General features: G+C 42.2%; 1 protein-coding gene and 1 pseudogene across 1 annotated transcript; both read left to right on the top strand.

Annotated features, from left to right (window-relative positions):
• The first annotated feature begins 3322 nt into the window (after positions 1–3322).
• On the top strand, positions 3323–4767 carry LOC139022683 (perforin-1-like; annotated as a pseudogene).
• Positions 4768–8366: 3599 nt separating this feature from the next.
• On the top strand, positions 8367–12691 carry prf1.3 (perforin 1.3). The gene is made up of 4 exons (XM_024013030.1): positions 8367–8424; positions 9448–9970; positions 10127–10996; positions 11329–12691. The coding sequence occupies exons 2-4, from the start codon at positions 9456–9458 to the stop codon at positions 11633–11635; spliced, it is 1692 nt and encodes a 563-aa protein (XP_023868798.1). The 5' UTR covers positions 8367–8424; positions 9448–9455; the 3' UTR covers positions 11636–12691.
• Positions 12692–15733: the final 3042 nt, after the last annotated feature.

Here is a 15733-nt window from a genome sequence, read left to right as displayed (position 1 = left end):
TGTGTGGTGTGTGTGTGTGTGTGTGTGGTGTGGACGTGTTTAACTATTCTTGTGGGACCAGAAGTCCCTACAAGAATAGTAAACAAAGTAAAAATTGACCAACTGGGACATTTTGTTAGTCCCACAAGGTAAAATGCTATTTCTAGGGGTGTTAGGGTTAAGGTTAGAATTAGTGTTAGGGTTAGAATTAAGTTAATATTAAGGTTAGTAGCTAGGTTAGTGTAGGTTAGGGTTAGAGCTAGGGTATATAAAGTTTAGGTTTTGGGTTAGGGTTAGGGTTAGGGTTAGGGTTAAGGTTAGGGTAGGGAAAGAGTACGGTTAGGATTAGGGTTAGGGGTTAGGGAAAATAGGATTTTGAATGGGACTGAATTGTATGTCCCCACAAGTTAGCTGTACAGACTGGTGTGTGTGTGTGTGTGTGGTGTGTGTGTGTGTGGTGTGTGTGTGTGTGTGTGTGTGTGTGGTTTGTGTGTTGTGTGTGTGTGTGTGGTGTGGGTGTGTGTTGTGTGGGGGTGGGTGTGGTGTGTGTGTGTGGGTGTGTTGTGTGTGTGTGTGAGTTTGTGCTTAGTTGGGTTGTTTGGTTTGTCACAGGCTACTCCAAAATGGGTATATCTCTGTTAGCCACTCCCAATTCACCAATCTGTAGTTGTATATAAAGATATAAGTAGGTTACTGTCCAATAATTTCACCTCAAAATACCAACGTCTCTTGTAAGGTGAGTCCAAATAATTTGATTGCATTCCTCTTGTAGAAAACGCACCATTGTTGTTTTCATTGCCACTCAATGTACATATTTTCTGAATCATCACACTTGATATAAAGTATTAGAAATTAAGTAATGTATTCTGAATTTCAGTTCATTTCGTCATCACATGATGGTCATATAGTCACTATTGTGAACCCTTGAACTATTGCTTAACTCACTTGACTATTCCAACAGTTAATTAGAGAAATACTCACAATCAAAGAATTAAAAGAGCTTGATTGTCCAAAAGACATACTGCCTAATATAAGTTTAGTTATTTGGATTCTTAAGACAGTTTAAATGAGAGAGCCATTCAGTCAGTGAAGAGGATGAATACTGTAATCATTGTTGCACAGTACGGAGAAATTGAGAGATAGAAAAACAATGTTAGAACTAAATCGTTATTTATTTTAAAAAAATACGAGAAAGTCCTCTTTAGGATATGATGGAGCTCAGTAAATCAAATAACAATCCATTTGCTCCTCAAATTAACATGAGTTCTAAAATAACTTATATCACTGTGAAACTGATTGTAAGATATACAGTGGGGAGAACAAGTATTTGATACACTGCCGATTTTGCAGTTTTCCTACTTACAAAGCATGTAGAGTCTGTCATTTTTATCATAGGTACACTTCAACTGTGAGAGACGGATTAAAACAAAAAATCCAGAAAATCACATTGTATGATTTTTAAGTAATTAATTTGCATTTTATTGCATGACATAAGTATTTGATCACCTACCAACCAGTAAGAATTCCGGCTCTCACAGACCTGTTAGTTTTTCTTTAAGAAGCCCTCCTGTTCTCCACTCATACTGTATTAACTGCACCTGTTTGAACTCGTTACCGTATAAAAGACACCTGTCCACACACTCAATCAAACAGACTCCAACCTCTCCACAATGGCCAAGACCAGAGAGCTGTGTAAGGACATCAGGGATAAATTGTAGACCTGTACAAGGCTGGATGGGCTACAGGACAATAGCAAGCAGCTTGGTGAGAAGGCAACAACTGTGGCACAATTATTAGAAAATGGAAGAAGTTCAAGATGACGGTCAATCACCCTCGTCTGGGGCTCCATGCAAGATCTCACCTCGTGGGGCATCAATGATCATGAGGAATGTGAGGGATCAGCCCAGAACTACACGGCAGGACCTGGTCAATGACCTGAAGAGAGCTGGACCACAGTCTCAAAGAAAACCATTAGTAACACACTACGCCGTCATGGATTTAAATCCTGCAGCGCACGCAAGGTCCCCTGCTCAAGCCAGCGCATGTCCAGGCCCGTCTGAAGTTTGCCAATGACCATCTGATGATCCAGAGAGGAATGGGAGAAGGTCATGTGGTCTGATGAGACAAAAATAGAGCTTTTTGCTCTAAACTCCACTCGCCGGTTTGGAGGAATAGAAGGATGAGTACAACCCCAAGAACACCATCCCAACCGTGAAGCATGGAGGTGGAAACATCATTCTTTGGGATGCTTTCTGCAAAGGGACAGGACGACTGCACCGTATTGAGGGGAGGATGGATGGGCCAGTATCGCGAGATCTTGACCAACAACCTCCTTCCCTCAGTAAGAGCATTGAAGATGGGTCGTTGGCTGGGTCTTCCAGCATGACAACGACCCAAACACACAGCCAGGGCAACTAAGGAGTGGCTCCGTAAGAAGCATCTCAAGGTCCTGGAGTGGCCTAGCAGTCTCCAGACCTGAACCCAATAGAAAATCTTTGGAGGGAGCCAGAAGTCCGTATTGCCAGCGACAGCCCCGAAACCTGAAGGATCTGGAGAAGGTCTGTATGGAGGAGTGGGCCAAAATCCCTGCTGCAGTGTGTGCAAACCTGGTCAAACAGATACAGAAACGTATGATCTCTGTAATTGCAACTAAGGTTTCTGCTACCAAATATTCAGTTCTGCTTTCTATGTATCAAAATACTATGTCATGCAATAAAATGCAAAATTACATTACTTAAAAATCATACAATGTGATTTTCTGGATTTTTGTTTTAGATTCCTTCTCTCAGCGCAGGTTGAATGTGTACCTATGAATAAAAAATTACAGACCTCTACATGCTTGTATAGTAGGAAAACCTGCAAAAATTTCAGTGTCATCAAATACTTGTTCTCCCACTGTACGTTTCTCAAAATGATTCTCTCATATGTACAGCAAACTCTTCTCATTAAATGTCAACCTTTGCGTGGCTTTAGATCTGAATCCAAGATGTTTGCATCAGTAACTCTCTTATATCCAATGTATGATCTATTTATATTGTTTCCAATTCATTAACTTGAGTACCTTTTAAAGCAAATTGAAATACAAATCTTGGAATGCCTGAACTTCCGTGTGGTTTCACAGTGACCTGAGACGTTTTATATATTTGTCCTTTAATAATACACCCAAATGTAGTAAATACACCCGTTTTGTGATGCTGATGTGACGCCTTTGCACAGTGGGATGGCAATTGCAAAAATCTTATAATAACTTTATTTCTAAAATCCCTCATGATATTCTTCTATGTCTATCCCCTGCCTTTGTCACACCACATTTGCCAATTTTCTCTCTTCCCAGCACCTGCCCATGCCTGTCAACCTTCTACTCTTCCTCATCCTCTTCCTCCCTGTGTGCATGGCTGCCACACTCGCTCCTTCACCGACTGCCAGAAGGCTCCGTTCGTCCCCGGCCACACAACCTGGCCGGAGAGGGTTTCAACATTGTCAAGATGCAGACCTCCGGCGCCTTTGTGGGTGCATGTGCGGAAGTTCATGGTCGGTGGGCACAATGGTAACTGCACCCTGTTGCACCAACACTCTGATGGACAACCAGGTTCCAGAAATTAACCACTCTCCGTACTGGACTGTGCGCACAAAAGTGACGTGTCGTCGGAGCCTCAGCAGCCAGATGTATGACTCGAGCCTCTCCGTGCTGAAGGAGACCAGCTAACTCTTGCCCAGCATCAGCTGAGGTTGGCCTGGATCAAGGGCATTTGCTGGGGTTGCTGTTGGAGGCACCACACTCCAAAAAACTGCCACATGTTCGCAAAAAGGCCACTCCACCAAAGACAAGTCTCTTGTTCACCAGCCATGAATTCAAATGCGAATATTACACGGAGTCGAGATTTTGATTTAGTGCCAATAGATGAAATTTATAGGCGGTCTAAAGCAAAAAAAAAAGCCAACAGCTATTTATAAATTGTGTACGGAAAGAAACAGTGTTACCCATGTTGTTTGAAGTGTTTTTTATCATCACCCTACATCCCTGTCCTTAGCTTTGCGCCTCCGAACCCAACCTCCCCTGAGCAGGAGTTTCAGACTCCCTAAAAAAACTCCCCTGCACATTACACTTCAAAAGACCGCCCTGCCTACAGCCACTTCATCTCCATCTATGGCACCCACTACATAACCCGCAAGTGCACCTTGGGGGCGGGGCACTCCACCCCACAGCCATACGCACCTGTGAGATGGCCTATGAGCGGCCTCTTCCCTCCATTCGTCAGCAACTGTCTGGGGTGGAAGCCAGTGGCCACCATCAAAAGGGTCACGATCAAGCGCGAGGACCATCTGCAAGTCCCAGAGCAAAAAACTGAAGAAAGGCGCAAGCTTCGGAGCCACGCTTTCTCGGACCGCCGTGCACCGAAAGTGCAGGGCCGGCAACTTCGAGACGAGGACAACCTCTTCAACCCTGACAAGAAGTCTGGCTATAAACACTGCTGAAGTCCCTGACTAAGGTCCCTGGGTGTTGGTCTCCTACCAAGCCTCAGCTCCCTGCACTTCCTGGCCAGAGACAACCCCATCCTTAGACCAACCTGCGCGAATGCCATCAGAGACTACACCAAAAGTACGCTGCTGTCCACCTCCTGCCTCTTGCTGCTTGCAAGCCAGGGAGACGCAACAAAGACTGCGCCTGTACGTGTAGCGGTCACAGGAATGTGGACTCCAACTGCTGCCCCAGTAAAACCGGCCGTGGCCAGGATGAATGTGACGGTGCGTCCGAGCTTACGGGGCTCTGGGCGACTACTTCTCTAAACAGACGGCTACGTCAAGTCTTCTACGGAAAGCAAGGGCGGTTCACTCCTGTGATCTGAAAACAATGGACTTCCCCTACTGGAAACTATATGATTCAGTATGTACGGTGATTTGAATAGTAAACAGTGAGTTTTTTTCTATTTTTATGGTTACAATATCAGATCCGTCTCTTTGAGAGTTACTAGGAGTAGGCTTCCTGCTACAAAGGAATAAGTGGACAACAAGACATATGATAAGGTGTTTGTGGCCTCTCTGTGTCTGTCTCGGTGGATTACACTCCATGGTGGTGCCAGTTGCTCTAATTATGCTCCCTATTCTATAAAACCTTGTAAGAGGTAAAAAAAAAAAAAAAGACATTTAGAATTTTTTCCCTTTACCAGCATTGTGAATATTTGCGATGTTATTACCACTGCTCTACTTAGAGTGCTCTCTCTCTTCACCCACTGCTAATGTGTTCCCTAACAGAACCTTGTTACTTTAGGTTGCGACCGCGACCAACAGATGGAACGATAACCTGCTGAGGAAAGGGCCTCCATAACCCCTCAAAGGCGGCAGGAAAGTCAATTCAAGGTGGGGCAAGTTGAAACGACGCACGCTTTATGCTCCGCTGTCGTGCTGTTGGTGGCCCCAGCCTAAAGGACCTTCTGTGATTCCAGTATGCACCCTCCCTGGTCCAGGGGTAGGCTGAGTTCGCCATGACCGGACAGAGAGACAGAGACGTTACCCACCTCTTCCAGGCGTTCTCACATACCCGGAAAACAGACTTCACCTGTGAACGGTGGCCCCCATGTTAAATGACTACTTAATTAGTAATAAATATAATAACATATTGCCGTTAGGCAGATGCTGTTATCCAAAAGGATACTTACAGTCAGTGCATATATTTAGAATATCTGACCCAAGCGGGAATCAAACCACAACCTCTAACCAATGCTCTTACCATCTGAGGCCTCATAGGACCCGATTTAGCTCCTCTCCACTCTCTGTGCAGCATAGGCCGCAACAACACGTGCCATGCAACGGTCCTTTGCCGTGTTTTCTTTGCTTCACCCTTAGGGACATGAGCGAATGGTTAAATCATGTTTTTAAAAATGCATTAAATCGATAGGTCACCAATTAAGCTTGCGTTGACCAAGCCTCAGTCTTTCCTTTCCAAGCGTATAAAATGATTTCAATTGCTTCAGGTTGCCTCTACAATTTCATATCTTTTTCGTGCTGTCCACAAAACTAAAGAAGTTCTCAATATTGACCTTGTTTTTGTGTATTTTTGTTGACAATTCTATGTTAATGTCGATACATCTAAATAGTGCGGTTCAGTATTACCGTTATAAACTGTACACACAAAAAAAACTTATTGAAAGTGATGTGAAGGAGGATTAGCGTTCACTGCGCCTGCGATGAACATTACCAAGTGCTTTGTGCTGATTCGATACCACCCAGATGAAGTGGCGTGTTGGAGACCACTGACTCTGGATGCGTCGCAAATGGCATTCCTACCATTTATAGTGCATACCTTTGACCAGGGCCCATAGAGGCTCTGTCAAATTGTAGTGCACTATTATAGGAAAGGTTCCATTGGACCCATGCTCGTGCATTAACCAAGGTAACATGGAACATGACCACATTTCCTCAACTGACATGACACGGCAATGAGGCATGGGAGAAAGCCAAATGTGGCTACATACAGTAGGTCACTTACATTTTAGTTTTCACTGTATTTTTTTGTGTTGTATGTTATGTTCCTTTCCTTTCACATTTGTTTAAACATTTATCATGCATTTTCTATCTTTCTGCTTGTTACCTGTTCATTCACATAAAAACTGAGTAGACCTATCGTGGGCCAGGACTTAAATTTAACTACTCAATAATTTGATACCTGTGCTGAATCATACCTGGGGCGCAATTTACACGCATTAACCCATACCTCATGGAAACCCATGTATTGGTTCAATGGTAGATGTGTCTGTAGTATGGATGTATGTATGGATGTATGTATGTAGTATGTATGTATGTATGTATGTATGTATGTATGTATGTATTATGTATGTATTATGTATGTATGTATGTAGGGTATGTATGTATGTACTGTATGTGTATATTTATACAGTGCTGTATGTATGTATGATAGTATGTATGTATGTTGTATGTATGTATGTAGTATGTATGGTATGTATGTATGTATGTAGTAGTATGTATGACTGTATGTATTTATATATACAGTGTGGTAGTATGTATGTATTATGATGTATGTATGTAATTTATGTATTATGTATGTATGTATGTATGTATTATGTATGATGTATGTATGATATGTTAGTATGTATGTATGTATGTAGTATGTAGATGTAATGGTATGTGTATAGTATACAGATTATATGTATCAACAATGGCACAAAAAAGTATGTGAACCCTGGATTTACCTGATTTCTGCATACATTACATAAAATTTGATCTGATCTTCATCCAAGTCACACAATAGACAAACACAGTATCCTTAAACTAATAACACACGGAATTTATTGTATTTTTCTTGTCTTGTCTATATGAATACATACAGTTAAACCATCACAGTGTAGGTTGGGGAAAAAGTATGCGAACCCCTAGGCTAATGACTCCAAAAGCTAATTGGAGACAGGAGTCAACTAACCTGGAGGAAGAATCAATGAGACGAATTGGAGATTTTGGTTAAAGCTGCCCTGCCCCATAAAAAACACTCACAAATTGAGTTTATCTATTTCACAAGAAGCATTGCTGATGTGAAACCATGCCTTGAACAAAAGAGATGTCAGAAGACCTAAGATTAAGAATTGTGTGCCTTGCATAAAGCTGGAAAGGGTACCAAGTTATCTCTAAAAGTTCAGTCCACGGGGAAGGACAATGGTCTATAAATGGAGAAATTTCAGACACTGTTGCTACTCTAACCTAGTGATGGCCGTCCTTCAAAGCTTGACTGCAAGAGCACAGCCGCAGAATGCTCAATGAGGTTAAGAAGAAATCCTTAGAGTGTCAGCTAAAGACTTACAGAAATCTCTGGAGATGGCTAACATCTCTGTGACGCAGTCTACAATAGCGTAAAAACAACTTAACAAGAATGGTGTTCATGGAGGACACCATTGGAAAAGAAGCCACTGCTGTGCCAAAAAAAACATGCTTGTGTAACGGATAGTGAAATGGCTAGTAGTTAGCGGGTACGCCGCTACTAGCATTCAATCAGTTACGTCCACTTGCTTCTGAAACATATTAGTAGTGTTGCCCCTTGCTCTGCAAGGGCCGCGGCCTTGTGACGTGATGGGTAACGGATGCTTCGTGCGCGGACCGTTTTGATGTGTGCAGAAGGTCCTGGTTTCGCGCCCTGTCGGGCGAGGCGGACGTGACTAAAGAGTTCATACTGTTACAGGTTTTTTTTTATTAAGTATGCCTGTTCCCTTGTATTTGCGTTGTGTGAATGGGTATATTTGGGTGTTAGAGAGGTTGTGAGAAAGTGTGTGTGTGATTTTGTGCTTAGTTGGTTGTTTGGTTTGTCACAGGCTACTCCATAAATGGGTATATCTCTGTTAGCCACTCCCAATTCACCAATCTGTATGTTGGTATATAAAGATATAAGTAGGTTTACTGTCCAATATATTTCACCTCAAAATACCAACGTCTCTGTGTAAGGTGAGTCCAAATAATTTGATTGCATTCCTCTTGTAGAAAACGCACCATTGTTGTTTCATTGCCACTCAATGTACGTATTTTCTGAATCATCACACTTGATATAAAGTATTAGAAATTAAGTAATGTTATTCTGAATTTCAGTTCTATTTTCGTCATCTACATGATGGTCATATAGTCACTATTGTGAACCCTTGAACTATTGCTTAACTCACTTGACTATTTCCAACAGTTAATTAGAGAAATACTCACAATCCAAAGAATTAAAAGRGCTTGATTGTCCAAAAGGACATACTGCCTAATATAAGGTTTAGTTATTTGGATTCTYAAAGACAGTTYAAATGAGAKAGCCATTCAGTCAGTGAAGAGTATGAATACTGTAATCATTGTTGCACAGTACGGAGAAATTGAGAGATAGAAAAACAATGTTAGAACTAAATCGTTATTTATTTTAAAAAAATACGAGAAAGTCCTCTTTAGGATATGATGGAGGCTCAGTAAATCAAATAACAATCCATTTGCTCCTCAAATTAACATGAGTTCTAAAAGAACTTATATTCACTGTGAAACTGATTGTAAGATATACGTTCTCAAAATGATTCTCTCATATGTACAGCAAACTCTTCTCATTAAATGTCAACCTTTGCGTGGCTTTAGATCTGAATCCAAGATGTTTGCATCAGTAACTCCTCTTATATCCAATGTATGATCTATGTTATATTGTTTTCCAATTCATTAACTTGAGTGACCTTTTAAAGGCAATGTGGGAAATACAAATCTTGGAATGCCTGAACTTCCGTGTGGTTTTCAGTGACCTGAGACGTTTTATATATTTTGTCCTTTAATAATACACCCAAATGTAGTAAATACACCCGTTTTTGTGATGCTGATGTGACGCCTTTGCACAGTGGGATGGCAATTGCAAAATCTTATAATAACTTTATTTCTAAAATCCCTCATGATATTCTTTCTATGTCTATCCCCTGCCTTTGTCACACCACATTTGCCAATTTTCTCTCTTCCCAGCACCTGCCATGCCTGTCAACCTTCTACTCTTCCTCATCCTCTTCCTCCCTGTGTGTCATGGCTGCCACACTGGCTCCTTCACCGACTGCCAGAAGGCTCCGTTCGTCCCCGGCCACAACCTGGCCGGAGAGGGTTTCAACATTGTCAAGATGCAGACCTCCGGCGCCTTTGTGGTGGATGTGCGGAAGTTCATGGTCGGTGGGCACAATGGTAACTGCACCCTGTGCACCAACACTCTGATGGACAACCAGGTCCAGAAATTACCRCTCTCCGTACTGGACTGGCGCACAAAGGTGACGTGTCGTCGGAGCCTCAGCAGCCAGATGTATGACTCGAGCCTCTCCGTTCTGAAGGAGACCRCTAACTCTGCCAGCATCAGCTGGAAGGTTGGCCTGGGARTCAAGGGCATTGCTGGGGTTGCTGTTGGAGGCACACACTCCAAAACTGCCATGTTCGCAAAAGGCCACTCCACCAAAGACAAGTTCTCTTTCACCAGCCATGAATTCAAATGCGAATATTACACGTGAGTCGAGATTTTGATTTTAGTGCCATAGGATTAAGGCGGTCTAAAGCAAAAAAAAGCCAACAGCTATTTATATAAATTGTGTACGGAAAGAAACAGTGTTACCCATGTTGTTGAAGTTGTTTTTATTCATCATACCTCTCTCCCTGTCCTTAGCTTYCGCCTCCGAACCCAACCTCCCCTGAGCCAGGAGTTTCATGACTCCCTAAAAAAACTCCCCTGCACATACACTCAAAAGACCGCCCCTGCCTACAGCCACTTCATCTCCATCTATGGCACCCACTACATCCGCAAGGTGCACCTGGGGGGCCGGGTGCACTCCACCACAGCCATACGCACCTGTGAGATGGCCATGAGCRGCCTCTCCCTCCATTCTGTCAGCAACTGTCTGGGGGTGGAAGCCAGTGGCACCATCAAGGGTGTCACGATCAGCGCCGAGACCGAGTTCTGCAAGTCCCAGAGCAAAAAACTGAAGAAAGGCGCAAGCTTCGGAGCCACCTTCTCGGACCGCGTCACCGAAGTGCAGGGCGGCAACTTCGAGGACGAGGACATCCTCTTCAACCCTGACAAGAAGTCTGGCTATAAAACCTGGCTGAAGTCCCTGACTAAGGTCCCTGGTGTGGTCTCCTACCAGCTCAGCTCCCTGCACTTCCTGGCCAGAGACAACCCCATCCTTAAGACCAACCTGCGCAATGCCATCAGAGACTACATCCAAAAGTACGCTGTGTCCACCTCCTGCCCTTCTGCTTGCAAGACAGGGAGACGCAACAAAGACTGCGCCTGTACGTGTAGCGGTCACAGGAATGTGGACTCCAACTGCTGCCCCAGTAAACCGGGCGTGGCCAGGATGAATGTGACGGTGGTCCGAGCTACGGGGCTCTGGGGCGACTACTTCTCTAAGACAGACGGCTACGTCAAGGTCTTCTACGGAAAGCAAGGCGGTTCCACTCCTGTGATCTGGAACAATGACTTCCCCTACTGGAACTATATGATTCAGTATGGAACGGTGGATTTGAATAGTAAACAGTGAGTTTTTTTCTATTTTTATGTTAAATAGTCAGATCCGTCTCTTGAGAGTTACTATGTATAGGCTTCCTGTACAAAGGAATAAGTGGAGCAACAAGACATATGATAAGGGTGTTTTGGCCTCTCTGTGTCTTTGTCGGTGGGAACTCCATGGTAGGTGCCAGTTTGCTAATTATGCTCCCTATTCTATAAAACCTTGTAAGAGTAAAAAAAAAAAAAAAACATTTAGAATTTTTTTCCCTTTAGCCAGCATTGTGAATATTTGGTGTATTACCACTGCTCTTACTTAGAGTGCTCTCTCTCATTCACCCACTCTATGTGTTCCCTAACAGAACCTTGTACTTTGAGGTGTGGGACCGCGACAACAGATGGAACGATAACCTGCTAGGAAAGGGCTCCATAACCCCTCAAAGGGGCATGAAAGTCAATCAAGGGTTCAAGTTGAAACACGGCACGCTTTATGTCTCCCTGTCTGTGGTTTGTGGCCCCAGCCTTAAAGGAGCCTTCTGTGATCAGTATGCACCCTCCCCTGGGTCCCAGGGTAGGCTGAGTTACGTCCATGACCGGGACAGAGAGACAGAGACGTTACCCACCCTCTTCCAGGGTTCTCACAGTACCCGGAACAGGACCTTCCTGTGAACGGTGCCCCTCATGTTAAATGACTTACTTAATTATAATAATATAATAACATATGCCGTTTAGCAGATGCTTTTATCCAAAAGGACTTACAGTACAGTGCATATATTTTAGAATATCTGACCCCAAGCGGGAATCAAACCCACAACCTCTAACCAATGCTCTTACCATCTGAGCCTCATAGGACTATTTACTCCTCTCCACTCTCTGTGGAGCATAAGGCCGCAACAACACGTGCCATGCCAGACGGTCCTTTGCCGTTTTCTCTTTGCTTCACCTTTGTGACATGAGGCTAATGGTAAATCAGTTTTWAAAAATGCATTAAATCGATAGGTCAACCAATTAGCTTGCGTTGACAAGCTCAGTCTTTCCTTTCCAAGGCGATAAAATGATTCATTGCTTCAGGGTTGCCTCTACATTCATATCTTTTTTCTTTCTGTCACAAAACTAAATTATTTCTCAATATTGACCTTTTTTTTTGTGTATTTTTTGTTGTACAATTCTATGTAATGTCTGATACATCCAAATAGTTGGGGTTTCAGTATTACTCGTATAACTGTGACACACAAAAAGAATTATTGAAAGTGATGTGAGAGGAGGGATTTAGGTCTACTTGCAGCCTGCATGAAGAGGAACATTACCCAAGTGCTTTTGCTGATTCATTACCACCCAGATGAAGTGGGTGAGACCACTGACTCTGGATGCGTCGCAAATGGCATCCTATTCCATTTATAGTRCATTACCTTTGACCAGGGCCCATAGAGYTCTGGTCAAATGTAGTGCACTATATAGGGAATAGGGTTCCATTTGGGACCCATGCTCTGCATTAGACCAAGGTAACAGGAACATGACCACATTCCTCAACTGACATGACACTTGGCAATAGCTGAGAAAGCAAATGTGGCTTACATACAGTAGGTCACTTACATTTAGTTTTCACTGTATTTTTTTTGTTGTTGTATGTTTATGTTCCTTTCCTTTCACATTTGTTTAAACATTTTATCATTGCATTTTCTATTTTCTGCTTGTACTGTCATTCAATAAACTGAGTAGACCTATCGTGGTGCCAGTGATTATTTAACTACTCAATAATTTGATACCTGTGGGCTGAATCCTACCTGTGGGCTCAATTTACACGCATTAACCCATACTTTCATGTAAACCATGTATTGGGGTCAATGGTAGATGTGTCTGTATATGGTATGTATGTATGTATGTATGTATGTATGTATGTATGTATGTATGTATGTATGTATGTATGTATGTATGTATGTATGTATGTATGATAGTATGTATGTAGTTGTATGTATGTATGTAGTATGTATGTATGTATGTATGTATGTAGTAGTATGTATGACTGTATGTATTTATATATACAGTGTGTAGTATGTATGTATTATGTATGTATGTATGTATGTTGTATGTATTATGTATGTATGTATGTATGTATGTATGTATGTATGTATGTATGATATGTTAGTATGTATGTATGTATGTGTGTGTGTGTGTGTGTGTGTGTACACAGTGGCACAAAAAAGTATGTGAACCCTTTGGAATTACCTGGATTTCTGCATACATTTTACATAAAATTTGATCTGATCTTCATCCAAGTCACAACAATAGACAAACACAGTATGCTTAAACTAATAACACACRAATTATTGTATTTTTCTTGTCTTGTCTATATTGAATACATAAKTTAAACATTCACAGTGTAGGTTGGGAAAAGTATGCGAACCCCTAGGCTAATGACTCCAAAAGCTAATTGGAGACAGGAGTCAACTAACCTGGAGAAGAATCAATGAGACGAGATTGGAGATTTTGGTTAGAGCTGCCCTGCCCCATAAAAAACACTCACAAAGTTTGAGTTTTCTATTCACAMGAAGCATTGCCTGATGTGAACCATGCCTTGAACAAAAGAGATGTCAGAAGACCTAAGATTAAGAATTGTTGCCTTGCATAAAGCTGGAAAGGGTACCAAGTATCTCTAAAAGTCAGTCCACGGTAAGACAAATGGTCTATAAATGGAGAAATTTCAGCACTGTTGCTACTCTMCCTAGGAGTGGCCGTCCTTCAAAGTTGACTGCAAGAGCACAGCGCAGAATGCTCAATGAGGTTAAGAAGAATCCTAGAGTGTCAGCTAAAGACTTACAGAAATCTCTGAAAGATGCTAACATCTCTGTTGACGAGTCTACAATACATAAAACACTAAACAATAATGGTGTTCATGGGAGGACACCATGGAAGAAGCCACTGCTGTCCAAATCGAAAGAACCACTTGCTGATGTAACGGATGATGATAAGTGATGCTAGCTTAAATTAAGCCGGGTTATCGCACGAACTTTATATCAAGTCATGTCAGAAAGTCAGTTTTACGTTCTACTTGACTACATGAAATAAAGAGAATTGTGGATATAGTACTGATATTCGCCACTAATCTCGGCAAGGGCGACGAGCGACCGATTGTGGGGATGCACATGATGGGTAACATAGCTCGACCCGTGTGAGTAGCACGTTGAGTGTTTCAGAAGGTCCCTGGTCGCACATCCGAAGTCTGGAGGGCGATGGGACTTATTAAGTCGATGAGAGATGAATTACTGGTCAGCGAGAGCTGCGAGAGTGAGCTAAAGTCGCATAGCAAGAGCACCTGGTGAATAGCACATCAAAAGAGTGAATATCTGAGAAATTCAATATTAAAGTTTCTAGTGTTAAAGCATAAGTAATGAAACCTAAAATATTGTTGGAGATTGACAGATTTACGTCCAACGACACACGAATCAGAGCAAACTAGTGGTGATGGAAAAGAGAAAAACGCACATCAGAGGCAAGTCAATCAAAAGCAATCAGCACAGCCAACATCTCCAACTGTTAAATAAACATTGGTCTAATGTTAGAAGAGAGTAGATCTCGATGAGGTGGATTTTCTATCGACATGGTTCGCGAATAAATGAGATAAATAATTTCTACGCAAAACTGAACAGACCTTTGAATATATCACATCACGTACAGAAAAATATATTCACCAATTAGTTTATCACTATGTAACATTTTGCAGGAGAGATGGCTAGCATCTGTCCGCCAATTGAAGCTCAACAGAAGTTAAGTGAACAACAGGACAACAACCACCAAGAGAAACAAAGCTCCCAACAAGATGGATATAAGAGTCGAACGGATGCATGTATAGAAGAAAAATGGTCTTAATAATCCTTGTGGCAGCTGTCGTTCCTAAGAAGAGAAAAAGACGGTAAAGCGCGAACAATTTTGAACACGTTCTGTTGTTGCAGAGCCACTACATGTGATGAATATGAACATAATTATCAAACTGTATACATCTAAAACAAGAATAAACAAAATAGAAAAACAAAACGAAACAGTATCCTGATACTGGTGCGAGACACAAGAAAACAAGGGATAGAAGGAACAAAGACTTACTAACCCAAAAGACCACCAACACAGTGGCGCGGAACATGGCTGCTAAGTAGCGATCCCAATTCAACAATACCGATTAGAGACAGCTGCCTCCTCTGAGATGGAACCACACTTCGGCTCAAAAAACAAGAAATATAACACAAGAATGCCCCACCTAATCACACCCTGGCCTAACCCACAAAAGTAGAGAATAACCCGTCAATCTATGCCATGAAGCGTGCGTAGACGAGAGCATGAATACAGTCGAGGAAAAGAATCATCGCCCACTTTAGGATTTCCCAGTACAGTCCCATGAGCACTCTAAAGTCGATGTTTTAGAGCTGTGGCATGACCTCAAGAGAGCAGTTCACACCAGACATCCCAAGAATATTGTGGAACTGAAAAAGTTTTGTAAAGAGATATGGTCCAAAATTCCTCCTGACAGTTGTGCGGGTCTGATCCGTAACTACAGAAAACGTTTGGTTGAGGTTATTGCTGCCAAAGGAGGGTCARYCTGTTATTAAATCCAAGKGTTCACATACTTTTCCCAACCTGCACTGTGAATGTTTACACGGTGTGTTCAATAAAGACATGAAAAAGTATCATTGTTTGTGTGTTATTAGTTTAAGCAGACCGTGTTTGTCTATTGTTGTGACTTAGATGAAGATCAGATAACATTTTATGACCAATTTA

This window comes from Salvelinus sp. IW2-2015, linkage group LG20 (genome assembly GCF_002910315.2).
Source record: "Salvelinus sp. IW2-2015 linkage group LG20, ASM291031v2, whole genome shotgun sequence".
Lineage (NCBI taxonomy): Eukaryota > Metazoa > Chordata > Actinopteri > Salmoniformes > Salmonidae > Salvelinus > Salvelinus sp. IW2-2015.
Note: the sequence above shows the minus strand (reverse complement) of the source record. Positions and strands in the feature narration are given on the sequence as shown.